Raw genomic sequence first — 18,670 nt, forward strand, 5'->3', positions numbered from 1 at the left:
TAACATGGGGTATCTTTGCAAGTATTGCTTGGATCAAATTATATTATATTAATGAATGTCTTAAAAATACCAAACTATACAGTTGTATCTGCCAAGTACCATATACAGTGGTACCTTGGTACTCAAACGGCTTGGATCCCAGACAAATCAGCTCCCGAACACCGCAAACCTGGAAGTGAGTGTTCCAGTTCGTGAACATTTTTCAGAAGCCGAATGTCCGACGTGGCTACCACTTGAGTGCAGGAAGCTCCTGCAGCCAATCGGAAGCCGCGCCTTGGTTTTCGGGAATCGAACAGATTAATTTTGAGAACCACTGTAATGCATTTCAAGTGTTACAGCAGTGTTTGATTTATTGTTGAATATATTTCAGTTTTTTTCTATATTTCCCCCTGTTAGCTTCAAAAATTCTCAAAATGTTTTATCGCTACAGTAGGTAGGACTTTGGATTCTCAAAAAGTGCTGCCCTGCACTGCACAACAAACTGCTTTTGTGACTTACGGGGATCTCAAAAGCAGTAAGTGACATGGTTGAGGGTCTGCTGTTCAGGGAAATAAAGGCCTAAAGCAGCTCTCTGGGTTGTGGCCAGTTTCCCATTTTCTCTGTTGCTGTTGCCCCCCATTTTGTAGATTAATGTGGCTGTGAAGATTCCTCTTTAACAATATAAATGGTGAACATTTTTTTTCTTCCCTGCCCGTATCAGGACCCAGACACGAGAACATGGCACCATTATGTATATCAGCCAAAATATCTTGATCAGCAGAAAGCGGAGGAGCTGGAACGTGAAAAAAAGTTAAAGGAAGATAGCCCCAGAAAAACACCTAACAAGGAAGCCCCCTTCTCCAGCATTCCTGTCTCATTAAACAGCATTAAAGAGGAGCCTAAGGAGATCAAGCGTTCCGATTCCCAATCACTGGAGGAGAACAAGATCAAAAATGATGATCGAAAGACTCCTGTGAATTGGAAGGAATCCCGGGGCGCCAGAGTGGCGGTTTCCTCTCCAATGACTCAGCACCAGTCGTACATACAGTACTTGCACGCTTACCCTTACCCCCAGATGTATGATCCAAATCACCCTGCGTACCGCGCTGTGTCTCCTGTTCTCATGCACAGCTACCCAGGTGTGTACTGAATGCTTCTAGACAGACATTAACTGGGCCGTAGCTTTATCTATTTTGACAGTGCCTGTTAGCAGCGAAGGAGAATTAGAAGCTTCACAGATGACATTTGTTTTGCAAAGTTCTAGGAGCGAAATAGATTTAACACAAGCTGTTACTTTTTTATGAACTGTCAACATTCCCAGATAACAGTTTCCACATCCCGTGTCATTCGGCTGCGGCCATTACACTGACAGATAGTTTATTGCCTATAAAAATATCCTAAGCACTTACTGTCAGAATCATTATAGTTCCTATTCCTTTCACTTAAGAGGGACCCATAAATGTTTGAAATGGCTCTAAGCTCAGCCCTCTTTATAACCTCCTGTTCATTAGGTTGAATTAGCTGGGGCGGGGCGGGAGATCAAAGCGCATGGGTGCAACTTTGGTAATTTGAATTGGATGCATTTGGAGTGGCCCGCCCCCAAATGTAAACAGTAATGTGATACGACATTTATTATTTATCTGCAGGGGCCTATCTGTCGCCGGGATTTCATTATCCTGTTTATGGAAAGATGTCCGGAAGAGAAGAGGTGGAAAAAGTCAATACCAGCCCTACTATCGGTGTAAAATCTACCACTGAATCGAAAGCACTGGATTTGCTTCAGCAACACGCCAACCAGTATCGCAGCAAGTCTCCTGCTGTAAGACATCTCTTGTTATGATTTGTACACCTTGGGGATGGTCAGGATTTGGGGATAAGAGAGGACACACCAGTGGTATACTTCTGAAACAGGACTGGGATTTCAGCAGGGTTCTATATGTACTAATTCCAATTTGTTAAGCCCACCGGGTCTTCCTATATGATCCCCAAAAGCCTGCCCCTTCAGAACCCCTGCTAGAAACATCACTGAAGCCCATGGTTCCCAGTATGCATGCACAGTATCATAAAATAAAGTGCATGAGACAATGTCCATGGATGTTGGATGCCTCCTTGACTGGTCAATTATACCGTAGCCATGCAAACGGGAAACCATTTTTTATTTTATTTTATTTAGTTATAAAATATGCTTCTAAGCCACTTCCTGCTATAAATAAAAAAATCACGAATATGGATCATCTGGTTTTCTGCAAAGCGTCTTTATAGCCCAAAATGCACTGATTTGGGTAGAAATTCAGATGTACTAATAGTTGGCTCCAGGGCCCAGTTTGCACATTGTTAAAAGCAAACTATAACAAGCCTGGAGAGCACAGTTGGTTGGAATGTGGTGCCGATAACGCCAAGGTTGCAGGTTCGACCTCCATATGGGACAGCTGCATATTTCTGCATTGCTGGGGATAGGACTAGAATTCGGGGGTCAGCAAACTTTTTCAGCAGGGGGCCAGTCCACTGTCCCTCAGACCTTGTGGGGGGCTGGACTATATTTTGGAGGGGGGAAATGAACAGATTCCTATGCCCCACAAATAACCCAGAGATGCATTTAAAATAAAAGGACACATTCTACTCATGTAAAAACATGCTGATTCCCGAACCATCCACGGGCCGGATTTAGAAGGCGATTGGGCCGGATCCGGCCCCCGGGCCTTAGTTTGCCTACCCATGGACTAGATGATCCTCAGGGTCTCTTCCAACTCTATAATTCTATGCTGGTGTACCCTGCTGAAAAGTCCTTGCTGTGTTCCTCCCTCACCTCTGCTGTTGCTACACCACCAAGAAAAAAAGCCAGAATCTGCCTTGTCACCACAGTCAAACCCGAGGTTAAGAGTAGCTTCCTCCAATAAGCTAAGACAGCTGGTTTGTTCAGAGAGAAACAAATCCTGATTCAGCCAGCACCACAGGCCAGAGTGAGTCTTATTACCTATTGGCATGTCAGGAACGGGGAAGGAGCACAACAATAACTTTATCAGCAACGTGCACCGAAGCACATTCAAATTAAACCATAGTTTGTTTTTTAACTCTGGGGTTGATGTGCAGCCCAGACCCTATGTGTTGCATTTTAACAGTAACTTCTTATTTTGCAACTAATAATAAGATAAAGTTAAGGAGGCAGGGAGGTTAATTTTAAATTTTATATTGTTTCTCTATGAACTGGGTAATTATTTTACTTACCCTTCCCAAGGTACAGCATAGACTTTAAGCTAACTAGAACATACACACGCATACCAGAAGGGATTCTCTTCCAAACATTTTTTTTCAGTTTCCCTATCCAAGCGTAAAACAATTGTGTGTTTTTAAATAAGTCAGGCCGCATTGTAATTGCGGAAACAAAAGCCACTTACCCTAACCTTCAATTAAAGCAGTTTTTTAAAAGTCTCCCAGACCAAGGGAGGCAGCAGCGTGCCTAGCGAGAAATGAAATCTGCTGAAATGTAGATACAGGCTGAGTCAGAGAGAATCCCGCAAACCATCAGAATGTGATCTTCTGCATCCACAAGCGAAGCGCTTATTGTTTGGGTACCTTTTTGTTTCTAGCCTGTAGAGAAATCTACATCTGATCGCGAAAGGGAAGCGGAGAGGGAGCGAGATCGACATTCCCCTTTTAGTCAACGGCATCTTCATACCCATCACCACACCCATGTCGGAATGGGCTACCCACTAATTCCTGGTCAATACGACCCGTTTCAAGGTGAGCTGCGTCTTCCTGTTTGGAATCATTAAAGTGGCTGAACTTGACTGACTTGGATCGCACGTAGCACTGAACCACAGTGTAGTATTATGGCAACAATCCACACTCCAGCCCCTTTCCTACTGTGCACTGCAAGGAGATCAGAAGATGAAAGTCCCCTTCTCCACCTCCAGTGTAACTGCAAGGAGGAGATTAAGAAGCTTCCATTCTAAAGATTATGTCTGAGTCTTAAAATGTGGTTCATCTACCAGGGTTTTCCAAACTTTGGTCTCCAGCTGGTTTTGAACTACAATTCCCATCACCCCTGAACACTGGTCCTGATAGCTAAGGATGATGGGAGTTGTAGTCCCAAAGCTGCTGAAGACCCAAATTTAGGAAGCCCTGATCTAGACTGATTAATGAGTCTAGCTTCAGTCCCCCGTGGTGTGCAAGTTGGATTGTTTCCATTGATTATAGTTAAATCTGACTACAGTTTGTCCAGGTTTAGATATATGGAGAAACAGCAACTGGACTAAAATGGAAGAGAAAGGTTTCTGAATGCCTCCCCAAACCTGAACCAAGGGGAGGAGGGGGCAATACGCAACACTTAAGACTCTCTGGCACTTGGCCTCATAACAGTAAACCATGGTTTAGCAATACATGCAAGTGCAACATTTTCCCATGCTTTTAATATAAGACATGCCTATGGAGAGGGATGGACGCGGGTAGCGCTGTGGCCTAAACCACAGAGCCTAGGGCTTGCCGATCAGGAGGTTGGCGGTTTGAATCCCCGCAACGGGGTGAACTCCCATTGTTGAGTCCCAACTCTTGCCCACCTAGCAGTTCGAAAGCACATCAACTGCAGGTAGATAAATAGGTACCACTGTGGCGGGAAGGTGTTTCAGTGCACTGCTCTGGTTTGCCAGAAGCGGCTTAGTCATGCTGGCCACATGACCCAGAAGCTGTCTGCCTGGTAGACAAACACCGGCTCCCTCGGCCTATAGAGCAAGATGAGCACCGCAACCCCAGAGTCGTCCACGACTGGACCTAATGGTCAGGGGTATCTTTACCTTTACCTTTATGGAGAGGGATATAATCTTGCAAATTAAGTTTCCTTATTTTTTAATTTTTTTGCATGACTATTTGAAAAAAAAAATATGTCACTTTCCTTGATGTACGAGGTTACATTATGGGTACTTCAGATTTCAGCATGAACTTACATTAAACTAAGAAGAGACAGTCAAAGGATGTTTTGCTTTGCTTGGGGAGGGGGGCATTTACTGCCAATTACCTTGTGCAAGCGATATAAAGAGTGTGATACAGAGTGAAGATTTTTAATGCACATAGAGATCTCAAAGATTGAACCTAGGAGCTTCTGCATACAAAGCAAATACTGTACCACTGAAGTATGCTTTTGGAATGCTTGCGCATTAGAAAAGGACATAGCAGTCTTAACATTCTCCCAGCTCCCAAATTAGGACAGTGTTTATTTAGAGAAGTCCTCGACTCCCTGTTAATGGAGCCGCAGATGGGTTCACAGTAAGCTACACAAGCGAGCTTTTTTTCCCCCCTGCTGCCCCTGTCGTCTAGCAATATTAAAAGGAGATTCTTCCCCTATGCAGAAAAGAGCCACTGTCGTGTTTGCAGCACAAATGGCATTAATTCATTATGTTCACTTGGCGCCTTCGCAGTTCCTTTCTTTCTTGGAAGTCCTGACTGTTTCAAAATGCAATTCAATGGCTCCGTACGCCTTATGGGATACATTATGTGCATTCAAAAGGAAAAACGTTAAAATGATAGCTATTATGAAAGTATTATGTTCTGAGTAGCTACCACGCCGTCGCCGCAACTCACTGTGACTTTTGATTCTTGTTGTTTCCCGGTGCCTATTATTTCTACTGAGCTTCCTATTCAGGAATTCATACAAGCCATTTAGCACCATGCAGTGCAGCACTTGGAAAAGAATACAATAAGGTGGAATGCCTTCTTCCCCTTACAAAATGCCTATTAGGTGGAATCGGAAGAAGGCATGCTGGCTAAAGGAGGCAGGCAGCTTTTCCTCCTTCTGCCTGCCTGCAATTATTATGTATGCTTTCTGCACAGAGTACGGCGGGGCTGTTGTGATTTCATGTCTTGTTAAAACCAGTGGAGGAGATCCATCCATTGAGATACACTGTTTTCACCTTTTCCTCCAGGGCTGACCTCTGCTGCCCTTGTCGCCACTCAGCAGGTCGCGGCTCAAGCTTCTGCATCTGGTATGTTTCCTGCACAACGGAGGTAAATATCCTGTAAACCTCGAAATTATACGCGTAACAGGCATCTTACTAGGGAGGAGGGGAAGCGAACCACAGTCTTTTGAGGGTGGAGAGGTCTACATAGACTTCTGAATGGGCAGGTGCTTTCTTTGGTTAATAGCAGCGTTACTCTACTCACGATAACGTTTTACGTGGAGCTGATTCCGTCGCGTAGATAATTGATCGCTGAACCAGACTGTTCCCTTGAAATATGTGTACATACCGCATTGGCCCGAATACAAGCCGCACTTTCCCCCCCAAATTCCGACCGTGGAAAGTTAAAAGTGTGGCTTAAATTCGCGACCTTACACAAATGGGCTTTTACGGTATCGCTGCTGGAACAGACATACGGCAAAATGGAACAAAAAAAAAAGTTCTATTGCTGATTTGGAATTGTAGCAATTGAATAGCGATTTGCGATTGTACGGTAACTTTTGCGGGCTTGCAAGATCAAAGGCTTAAATTGGCTCAGAGTTACAATTCTACCAACCACAGCAATTTTCAGTCTGTAACCCAATTTTAAGGGATCAGCTTATATTCAGACCAATATGGTATATTGCCCATCATGTCAAAGCAAGTCATTTAGAATTTGCAGACTATTTGTGTGTGTGTGTGTGTGCGCGTGCGCGTGCACCCTCTTTAAACCAAATGTGCATCTCTTTCTGATGTCTTCTGATATTTGTAAGAAGCTATGTGTTAGTAGAAAACTAGGAGCAGCACTTTCTCATAGCATGTGACGTGCATTTCTTTGTAAATTATTTATCTGCTTTTAAATAGGATTACTTTTCAACCTTTCAAAGGAAATGGAAACCTTATATATAATTAAATGCAAGTTAATTTGGTGCAGCTTTTAATGACCCAGACTTTCCAGTGCTGCTATAGCATAATTCGCGGCCCTCCCCCACTCTCGTTTACTGAGGTTGTTGACATAAATTAATGAGACTGCATTGTTCTGAAATAATCCCTGCCTTTCTTTTCTTTTTCAGAGAATGATAATTTTGGAAATGTGCATCGTCATGTGACTGGATCACATGAAGAAGAAAAAGCGCTTTATTACAGACATCAGTTCCATGGTGTTAATTTGAAATGCCTTAATGGCAGGCAAAAACCAGTCATTTCATTTTTGTAAATTGCAGATTTTTATCACAGAGTAACAAATGTTGCTGTATTTAGACTTCTGTTTTTTATATATATATGCTTATATAAATATAAATATATATATAAATATATATATATATATATAAATATATTCTTTACTTTTTGTATCGGTAATCAGGCTCACACAGAGAGCCTGCTGCTAAGTTGTAAACCACAAAGTAAATGAAAAGAAGTGTGTTGTCTTGTTTGGAAAACGTTAACCACAAAAAGGTTGTTTGTTTCTTCTTTTCCTTCCTTTGGCTTTTTTAATTGTAAATAACTAACGTTGCGTATCTGTGTGCCTGAACCTTGCATACCCTTCTACTATTGCCCACAACCCTCAATAGAGGTTAACTGTGACGACGACGACGACACTTTGGTACAATTTAGATGTCTATTTGGTATCTCCTATTAAGATGCATCAGTGTAAAATGTTACTGTATTAACTGTCTCATTGTAATTGTGTATTGTGAAGAATATACATTCGGAAGGCATGGGGTTGCCAGTACCACAAAAACTGTGTTGTACATAATGTACAGGATTTTAAATGGGGAAATAATGAGCACCTGTGAATAATGAAATGTCCTTTTTATAATCTTGAATGGCAAATAACCCAATAGCCTGCATACCAGAAGACGTCTGTGATTGTTCTATTACTTGAATAGTCCTGCAGTCTTTTTTTTAATGTTTACAATTATCCCGTTTTAGAAGAGAGACTTTAATGCCATTGCCTGGTTACTTGTTTTATGCTGTAATCTAGTTTATTTTATGTAAAATGTATATTGAATGCTTTCATTTTTATACCTGCCTTAAATAATTTGGCAATCAGAATTAAAAAAAAAAATGCTGTTTTTGTACTTTCTGGTGTCGCACCGTTGATTTACAGATCCTTGGGCTTAAGGCAGGGGGGGCAGTCCACTGTCCCTCAGACATTGTGGTGGGCCGGACTATATTTGTGGGGGGGGGGAAGGGGAATGAACAAATTCCTATACCCCACAAATAACCCAGAGATGCATTTTAACTAAAAGGACACATTCTACTCATATATAAACACGCTGATTCCCAAACTGTCTGTGGGCTAGATTGAGAAGGTGATTGGGCCAGATCCGGCCCCCAGGCCTTAGTTTGCCTACCCATGGCTTAAACGCTCCTTCTAATGTTCACATATTGAACTCTTAACTGAGATTTGAGGAAGGGCATTTCAAGTGCACTCTTTCTAGAAAAAGGGGTGCCAGAACTCACCATGAAAGCCTCCCTTGTCCTCTTACAATGAGAATGGTGCCCATCTGAGATGTGCCAGAACTGGGTTCAGGCTGAAAAAAGCCCTGGGTGAGGGAGGGGAGCTGGCCCCCACTGGCCTGACTATCACCACTTGGCTCCTTAGCTTAGAGCTTGGGAGCAGTAATTCTGGAGGGGAGCTAAGAGCTACTAGGATTCTTTGAAAACTAGCACCACACTAATGTCAGACGGGTAGTCTCTCCCCCCCCCCCAATTTAGAACCGGATTAGTCTACCCAAAAATAAGGTGGTGGTTTCTACAAAAATGTGTATCAGCTATATGTACCCTGAGATGATTGGGGGTGATCCTCAGTGTCCTGAATTGGATCACATAATGAAGCTTGTTGAATCAGATCAGGGCATCCCCAATCTTCCACGTAGCTCTGTTGCCTTATTTCCACAAAAAGATACCAAACAGATAGAATCATAGAAGGGAAAGGACCCCAAAAGTCATCTAGTCCAGTGCCTCCATGACATGGCCATATCCCTCTGTTTTTTCCTTTAAGGATGGTACTCCAGGAAGGGGGGCGGATTTTTTTCCACTTTTAAAATTCACCTGACGTGATAGCTCCTGGATCAACTTGCCTGAGCTTTGACAGATTTCTTACTCAGGCACACCTTCTTCATGTCCACAGTTTTCAAACAGATTGCCCCCTCCCCTCCCCCAAAGGAGGAAAAAAACTGGAGGGGAAGAGGTGTTATTTCTGTTTTTCCACCCCAAAATACCTTGCGAGGAGAACTGCTGCACCTCATCGTCTGAACTTTTTCCGGTTTCATCCCCTCAGAAGGTCTCTTGCCTGCAATATGTATCTGGCAGAAGATAAAAAGCAGAGACTTTATAACAAACATGCACATTAAAAGTTCCTTGCGTGGAAACCCCTGAATGGATCTGCCTTGAACTTGACTGGGATAATCCACTTACAGGACGGGTCTTCTGCCTCCAGATTTCATTCACTTATGTGACTCGGGGGAGGGGGGCGGATACAGCTAATATTAGTTTCCCTCATTCTGCCATTTGTTTACTTAAGCCTGTTCAATACCTCTCATTCCCCCACTCCCAGAAGGACTAATAGCTGCTGGGGAGGCAAAATTTTGCTTTAAAAATGGTATGGGGGAAAAGATGAGTTAAATAATTGCACCAGCGATACCGTTCTGATCCAATCCCACCTGCTGCTTTGTTTCCAAAACAAAGAGGAGGAGATCCAATTGTTGATCTTCCATCTGGGGAAGAGCAATGAGTTTTCATCTGTGAAAACAACCACCAACTATATCTGGTCAGTCCCCACACTCTCCCAGTACAGTGGGACCTCAGTTTTCGAGTGTCTCAGAAGCCAAAGGTTTGGGAAGCCAAACGCCAAAAACCCGGACATAATTGCTTCCATTTTTGAATGCGCCTCAGAAGTCAAATGGCTTCCACTGCGTGTTTTTTAATTTTCTCAATGGATTTTGCCAACCGCCCATTGCTCCTTGATTTTCGAACGTTTCGGAAGTCGAATGGTCTTCCAGAATGGATTACGTTTGAAAACCGAGGCTCCATTGTACTGATAAAAATGGCAGGTAACAGTCCAACTTTGCAGCGGCAGCCATACCCAACTGAGTGGAGTTACTGAGCCTGCCCCTGGTTGCATAAGCCAACCAAGTAGCATCAGCTGAAGTACATAATGCATGCAGCGAACCAAAGACCTTTGTCACTGCTTTTGCGTATCCCAAGGGGACTTTGGGTGTTGAATCTCTCAAGCAGCCTTTCCCCATGCAAAGTAGTTCTGCACTGTCAAAACAAAGGGGACTTTCAAAAGGAATTGCTATGGTTTGCTGGCCCGTTGTTCAAGGAGGAGGCCATTGCTTGTGTTCCAAACCTTGGTCATGCCTAAAGCATCAAGCCAGGTGTTTGCAACTTGCTATTCAGTTACCTGGAATGCTTTTAAATTTCAGCACATATCCCCAAAAGTTGCGTTGACACTTTGAGAAGCAGCTTTTATTGCTGGGCAATGAACCATTTGACGCAGAACCGGTACAGGCAGTTTTCTTTCAGTGGATTCCTATGAACTTCTTTCAGCATCGCTCCAAAGGCCTTTTGAATTTCTATAGCATTCTCCCTTAATTATATGATTGCTGTTCTTTGAGCTTTTGGTTAGTATAGTAGAGCTTATTTATTACATGGAATATAATGCTACAGAATTTGTCCGCGAAAAGATAATGGAGCAGCAATTTCAGCTGAAATGTATCTATGAAGAAAGCAAAGTGAATAAGGATACCAGAAAAAGACTTGAGGGAGGGGGAACATGGCCGTGTGTAGCTGTCAGTTATTTCCTTTCTTCAGTGTTGCATCAGTGGCATGTGAATGTATTGCCCCATGAAAAGCAACTGCAAGGAGGCCATTTTGGATCAAAACCATAGAGTTGAAGGAGGTTAACCAGTGTCCGGGCTGAATGATGGGGGTGGAGACGCTCCTTCAGGTTTACAGGACCTCCAACATTTCTCCAGTGAGAATAGGGATGTCCTACCATACCCTCTAACACTTCTCTGATGAAAATAGGGAAGTCCTAAGGAAAAGTGGGACGGCTTCTGTCAATCCGGCACTGTCCCTGGGATATTGGGACACTTGGAGGGTCTGCCTTTAATATCTCGACCTAGGAGCAAGAGATATGTCCTTTTTTCAGCAGCATGATGTTCTCCAAGACCCTGACTATTTATGATCCTGTTGCATGTGGGAGGGGATGGATTTGTGCCCCAGATGTGTTTCAGTTCATTAGAGTTTATGTTCTGTTCAAATGTTTTATTGTTCTGATGGGTTAGCACTCCATCCCTGCCACCAAGATGCAGACATCTGGTTGCTGAACTTTAATGGCAACGCTTGTTATGTTATCTTGTTGAAGGATCAGGTCTGGCTCTCTCATAAAGGCAAGATACTGCACACCCTGCGCTTTTCCAGTGCGTTGCTATTGAAAAATCGGCTTGTGCAACATCCTGCTTTGTAAATTGGCTTTTTCCGGACAGCGCGTCTGCTCACTTTAGTGCTTAGTACACCAGATCAGAGCCAGCCTCTGCACAGCAGTCTCTATACTGCAATATGCATTTGTGAAATTTGCATTTTTTTTGTGTGCCAGTTGTGTTTGCCATTGAAGTGAATGGAATGCATGCAACTTTCAAAACTGGCCCATGGGAAAGTGTGCAAGAAAAGCGCACAATGAACAAAAAACTGAAATCTCCAGTAAATGCAGAATACATGGCAATAATGTGCAACATTTTAGGCACAACACATACATTATTTTGTAGTGTTATTGCAACTGCAGAGTTCTGTACAAAATTGCCTAGATAGGTGCCTTTGTGACAAGCATATATTTGCATACCTCACTCTTTCATTTGCTGTGTCCCTCTTTGAGCTCTGTATAGCATAAAACATGCTCTGGTTGCATTGTCTCGCAGACAATGAGCTTTCTTTTGTACTTAATGTTGCATTTAACTTGAGCGCTCCCAGTAACACTCATAAAGGGAGAAGCAGAGAGAGACAGGATCACTCTGATTCTCAGTGTGCATGAGCTGGCAGTTCTTCTGGTGCAGTGGGTCCCAAAATTTCCCCACGTCCCATGGACCACTTGAAAATTGCTGAGGGTCCTGGCAAACCACTTAATGTTTTTTCTACCTCCTGTAGCAATAGTGATATACACACAGTGCTAGATGTTGTGCTGTGGGGATGCGGGTGGTGCTGTCGTCTAAACCACAGAGCCTAAGGCTTGCTGATCAGAAGGTCAGCGGTTCAAACCCCCGCCATGAGGTGAGCTCCCATTGCTGGGTCCCAGCTCCTGCCAACCTAGCAGTTCAAAAGCACGTCAAAGTCAAGTAGATAAATTGGTACCGCTCCAGCGGGAAGGTAAACAGCGTTTCGTGCGCTGCTCTGGTTCCCCAGAAGTGGCTTAGTCATGCTGGCCACATGACCTGGAAGCTGTACGCCGGCTCCCTCGGCCAGTAAAGCAAGATGAGCGCCACAACTCAGAGTCATCCACAACTGGGCCTTACGGTCAGGGGACCCTTTACCTTTACTCTTGTAGCAATAGTGATGTACACACTGTGCTAGATGCTGTGTGGTTTTACTTCTATGTTTATGGCTTCCTTTGTTTCTCATAGATTGTGTTTTATTGCATTATAATCTGAATTGAATTCAAATTGTAGGTGCTCTTTACAGATGCAAAGCAAGCCACCTGAATGAAGCTCGTGGCATTTGCTTAGTGGTCCGTAGGCCACTTTTTCTGAGCACTTTTCCAAAGGAATTGTTTTTGTGATAAATGTGCAGTCATTCATTTGTTTTGGGGGACCCAGATATATTCCCCTCAGGTAGAATTTCTGTGGCTGTTATACAGGTATGATGATGTCCCATACTTATCTGAAGGAGGTTTTAAAAATGATACAACACATATCGCAACCATTCAAAATTGACACAACACAAATAGACAACATACCATTATGTGTGCAGACGAGGAAATAAACGATATATTTTCAGCCAACCTGAATGTAACAAATATCTGTAAAAGCTTTTCTAAATAAAAGGACACTGCACTTTACTCACACTCAAACTACAATGTCTGCTAACTGGGGAAATGCAGTTTTTAAGTAAAAAGGCTCAACCTTTTTTGTATTTATAGAAAAAAATCTTCATATACTACAAAATGGAAGATATGCTCCTTTAAACAAGGCTTTCCACAACAAAAGGAACTGACCTGTGAAATGATTCATAATACTTCCCATTTCCACCCTGGAACTGTCCTTTCCACTCTTCATGAAGCTCCCCACAGCCATTTGGAAATGTGCCATGACCTGCTTCCCAGTGCTATATAATTAAGGTTTTTGCTGGTTTTTGCAGATCCTATTTAGTTTATTTATGGTGGGTTGGATCAAGAGACTCTATGTGTAGAATTCTGCTCACAGAACACAGAGGAGATTTTTCTTATTGCTCCTCCCCCTGCAACTCCATGTGTCCCCTCAAAATGCTCTATAGGTTGGATGTAATAATAACAACAACAACAACAACAACAACAACAACAACAACAACAACAACAACAACAACAACAATAATAATAATAATAAATTACTTATACTCTGCCCATCTGGCCGGGTCTCCTAGCCACTCTGGGCAGCTCCCAATAGAATATTAAAGCCATGATAAAACATCAAACATTAAAAACTTCCTGATACAGAGTTGCCTTCAGATGTCTTCTAAAAGTCAGATAGTTGTTTATTTCCTTGACATCTGATGGGAGGGCGTTCCACAGGTGGGCACCACTACCGAGAAGGCCCTCTGCCTGGTTCCCTGCAACCTCACTTCTCGCAATGAGGGAACCGCCAGAAGGCCCTCGGAGCTGGACCTCAGTGGCTGGGCTGAACGATGGGAGTGGAGATGCTCCTTCTGGTATACTGGGCCAAGGCCGTTTAGGGCTTTAAAGATCAGCATCAGCACTTTGAATTGTGCTCAGAAACATACCCCCTTATATAACAAAGAATTAATAAATATTGATGCTTTTGAATTATGGTGCTGCAGGAGACTCTTGAGAGTCCCATGGACTGCAAGAAGACCAAACTGCAGGAGGCAGTGGAAGACAGGAGTGTCTGGTCCATGGGGTCACGAAGAGTTGGACATGACTAAATGACTAAACAACAACAACAATCACACAACAGATACAACTTTGTATATTAGATATGTCTTACACTCAAGAACAAAGTAAAGACCCAAGTAGATTGATGCATGTATTACATCCCTGGTATCCTACCAGTTGGCTGGGGCTGGCATGGGTTGTAGTCCAAAACCATCCAGAGGGAGCCACATGGATAGGGTTGCCATACGTCTGCAATTTCCAGAACATGTCTGGGTTTCCAATGATGGAATTAGTGTCCAGGGGGGATTTTGGGAAAGCAGCCAAGTTTCTGGGTTTTTGAAACTTCCCCAAAGCTCAACAACTATCTTTGGGTGATTTCCAAACTTCTTTATGTCCAGATTTTTACTTCTTGAAATATGGCAACCCTACACATTGGGAAAGTCTGCTTTAGAGCAATCTCTCACCTCCCCAAGCAGTATGTGGAGCCATATCTCACAACTATCACTTGCAGCACAATTGTGCAATAGATAAAACCCAATTGAGTGTGCACAGATTAATCACCCTGAAAAGTCCTCGCCCATACAAGGTAGAACCTGATTTTCTGGATGTTGTGCTTGTGCTTATAAGCTTCAGGCAGACAGAATGAATTTGCCCTTTGCTGAACAACCCCTCTATAAGAAGGGGGGGAAACACTGCAGTTACAACACAATGGTTTCAGGAAAGCCATCCTCTCTTCTCTCATGCGTTGGGTAGACAAGGACGCTTTTCCATTGGGGGCAAGGAGTGGGAGAATTGATACTGTACTCACACTAATGTTTGCTTGCATGAAATATTGACCGCAGTCACGCTGCCGGTTTTACATGAAGAATTAAAAGCAATTTCAATTGTTTGAAAGGTTCTAATTGTTCTCTCTCCCTCCCCCCTCCCCGAAAGAATAATAACAGGACAAACTGAAATCCGGGCTCTCCGGTTATTTTATAACTGGCACTAACAAATCTCACCAATTACAGAGTCTATTCTATAAGCAATGAAAGTGTGGCTCCCAATTAATCTCGTGTACCTCCAGGCAAGGTCTAAATCAGCTGGATACAGCTAAAGCAATTTGCACCCAGCTAAAAGCAAATTGGAAAATAAGTGTTCCCTGCTCCCACCTATCTTCCCAAGCCAAATGCACCATCAGTATTCTGGCGCAGGCCCTTGGTCATGTTATTTGCAGCTATCAATTTTAATTATAACAATTATTGATTAGTTGGGAAAGTGAATAATCTAATGTTCCAATGAACTCCAGGGAGGCTCCCGGGGTCTCTTTTCTTCCATCATGCAACGCAAGTCCACTATTCTTTTTTCGTGTGCTGGGGAAAAAACAAAACAATCAGCCGGAGTCCATGCTTATACTCCCCAAGGCTGTGTTTTACAAAGCTGTAGTTAAGGCTTCACTTGTGTGAACTTTCCACCCAACCTGCATTTTAAAGCTTTCAAAGCTCCCGCTGTAACAACACGTTGAGAACTGAATGACAGCAAAGCGCGGCTAAGTCCAGAAACTGAAGCCAGCGTTACAGGGGAGATTGTCAAAGGCATAAATGGGAATTAGGCAGCCAATTCCTACTGACATACAAGATTGCTCACCTCTGTGCCATTTCTGCCTCTCAGAAGGCGCTCTCCAGCCATCTCCAGTAATTCCCCCGCTGTCATCTTCCAGGACTTAAATGAGCGGCCTGCTTATAGAGGTACTGAGCAGCAAGCACTCCCAGAAACTGAATCAGGATATATCATGTCAACTCCTGCCAGATACGGCTCTGTGTGTGTGTGTGTGTGTGTGTGTGTTGGTGGGAACTGCAAGTCATTGATGAAGGTTTGTGTTATTGTTTTGTTGATCCTTTCCTCCCCAAATACCAGGCGTGCTCATTAAATTTATTGCTGTTCCATAATAAAAACACGGATTACATAACCTCCAATATTTCTGTGATGAAAATAGGGACATCCTATTCCAGAATAATAATATAATAATAATTTTATTATTTATACCCAGCCCATCTGACTGAGTTGCCCCAGCCACTCTGGGTGGCTTCCAACATATATAAAAACATAATAAAACATTAAACATTTAAAAAAAAAACCTTCCCTATACAGAGCTGCATTCAGATGTCTTCTAAAGGTGGTATAATTATTTATCACCTTGGCTCGGGGTTCGCATGATTCCATATCCTCCAACATTTCTCCAATGAAAATAGGGACATCCTACCATACCCTCCGGGGCACGGGTGGCGTTGTGAGTTAAACCACAGAGCCTAGGACTTGCCGATCAGAAGGTTGGCGGTTCGAATCCCTGCGACGGGGTGAGCTCCCGTTGCTCGGTCCCTGCTCCTGCCAACCTTGCAGTTCGAAAGCACGTCAAAGTGCAAGTAGATAAATAGGTACCACTCCGGCGGGAAGGCAAACGGCCTTTCCATGCACTGCTCTGGTTCGCCAGAAGCGGCTTAGTCATGCTGGCCACATGACCCGGAAGCCGTACGCCGGCTCCCATGGCCAATAAAGTGAGATGAGCGCCGCAACCCCAGAGTCAGTCACGTCTAGACCTAATGGTCAGGGATCCCTTTACCTTTACCATACCCTCCAACCTTTCTCTGATGAAAATAGGGGTGTCCTAAGGAAAAGCAGGATGGCTTCTGTAAATCTGGCACTGTCCCTGGAAAATAGGGATACTTGGAGGGTCTGGGATCAGAGCAGGATCAATTCAGACAAAGGTTCTGTTTCCAGTGGCAGCCAGCACTGGATGCCTGGAGCTTTGTGAGATGTGCATCAGTGTGTTAAAAAATGGTTCAGTTTTACATTACCCAGGGAACCCGGATTACCAAGTAATAATACAGCAAAATAACTAAATCTATTTTATACATCTTTAGGACCATGTCTGCTGCTTCCAGTTCTCTTGGCGATGTCCTTCTTATGTGAAAGGACTTACTCTGACTGCTCTGGGTAACCTATGGGCTTCACCCGTGCTGATAACGCCATAGGTTTGATTCCTGTACGGAACAGCTGTATATTCCTGATGGGGGCTGGCCCACAGGGTCCCTTCCAAGTTTGCGAATCTATGGTTCCCACTTGCCTATTTGTTTAGATCTTCAGAGAATGTCCTATTTATTATGCCATGGCCTGCAGAGGCCCCTTTTTGTCAAACTGGAGGAGGGCCTTTTCCATGGTATCCTCTACACGGATCGATCCACCAACATTCAGCTGGCACCTACTGTGAGGAACTCCCACCATCTCTGATATCATTCCTGGTTACTGTACAGTGGAACCTCGGTTTTCGAACGCGCCTCAGAAGTCGGAAGGCTTCCGCTGTGCGTTTTTCCATTTTCTCAATGGAAATTGCTGACAGACCTCTGCGCCTCGGTTGTCCAACGTTTCGGAAGTCGAACAGATTGCATTCCACAACCGAGGTTCCACTGTAATTGTCATAGGTGGTGTTTATCATATTGTTTTAAACGTACAGTCAATTGTTTTTTAATTCTTCTTTCACACTGAATTATTTTCTTGTACATCACCTTGATATTATTTTAATGAGGAGTAGTATATAAATATTTAAAATAAATAAATAAGTGGTCTTATTCCTTTTATTCCTCGGTGTCTATTCCTTGATAATAATAATCATCGTAATAATGCCCAGGTACATTTAAATGAGGACTAATCAAATGGCCTCTCTCCCCACCCCTTTCTTTTTTTTTAAAGTGTCTTTGAGTCTCTTTAATCAATTAAAGCTTTAGTTGATTAATCTGCCAAATGAACTAATTAGAGCATGAAGCTCTAAAGATAATACAGTATAATTAGTATATGTGACAAAACACAATTTTAGATTTGATGCACTGCATCTCAAGCTATCTGGGATGTGTTATCAGAGAAGGAAAGTCATTTCCTTCCAGAATATCATTTCAAAGATAGTTCCAGTTATTTAGCTCTTTCTGCTGATTAAGATTCAGGACTGTTCAGCTTTTTTAAAAAAAAAATCTGCTTTTGAAATTATAAGAGAATATGTACTTGAATTAGGAAAAGAGCCATAGCTCAATGACAGAGCACATGATTTGCATGCAAAATATCCCACATTTAATCCAAGGTATCTCTAGAGAGGGTTGGGAAAGACCTTGTCTGAAACCTTAGACAGCTGAGCCGTGGTGCCTGTCAGTTAGACAATACTGAACCTGACTTGTAAGGTGGACTATGGATCTGACTTGGTAAAAACCAATTTTCTATCTTCTCATTTTTCGACGCAGCTGAAAACCTTCAAGAGAGGGAGCTGTGCTTCTAGCCTCTGACCTGTTACATGAGAAATATAAAAGGAGAGTAATTGCACATCAAAATCCAGAAACTATCTGTACACAATACATGATAAATTGTTTGTTAATGCTATATCCTGCCTTTCTACCAAATGGTGCTCAAGGTGGCAATAAAAGAAAAATAACAAAGCATAAAAACCGGAAGGCAAAATTTCAGTAAAACCGATAAGAACAACAGCTGATTGACCAAACTACAACATTTTCAGTGGCCATAATTGTCAGCATATGAAACGAAAGGCCTGTATGAATGAAAAACTCCTTTGCCTGTTGGTGGAATGTATTCAGAAGAGGAGTTAGGTAGGTCCTGGTTGGCAAGGAGTTCCAGAGTCTGGGAGCAGCCATGAAGA

At 43.0% G+C, this 18,670-nt stretch overlaps 1 protein-coding gene across 4 annotated transcripts in view; it reads left to right on the forward strand.

Annotated features, from left to right (window-relative positions):
• The window catches only part of ZNF608 (zinc finger protein 608), a gene marked incomplete at its 3' end in the record, with an annotated part of 127,268 nt that extends 119,276 nt beyond the window's left edge, over positions 1 to 7,992 (forward strand). For 3 of the 4 annotated variants that reach the window (XM_081213535.1, XM_081213534.1, XM_081213537.1), the window contains 5 exons: positions 701 to 1,118; positions 1,626 to 1,798; positions 3,567 to 3,720; positions 5,895 to 5,976; positions 6,980 to 7,992. In XM_081213535.1, the coding sequence (XP_081069661.1) occupies positions 701 to 1,118; positions 1,626 to 1,798; positions 3,567 to 3,720; positions 5,895 to 5,976; positions 6,980 to 6,986 (834 nt within the window). Of the gene's footprint in view, positions 1 to 700; positions 1,119 to 1,625; positions 1,799 to 3,566; positions 3,721 to 5,894; positions 5,981 to 6,979 lie in introns of those variants that run through there. The other variant, XM_081213536.1, reaches the window with a different exon arrangement.
• Between the last annotated feature and the right edge of the window lie 10,678 nt (positions 7,993 to 18,670).

This window comes from Podarcis bocagei, assembly GCF_964188305.1.
Source record: "Podarcis bocagei genome assembly, chromosome: 11".
NCBI lineage: Eukaryota > Metazoa > Chordata > Lepidosauria > Squamata > Lacertidae > Podarcis > Podarcis bocagei.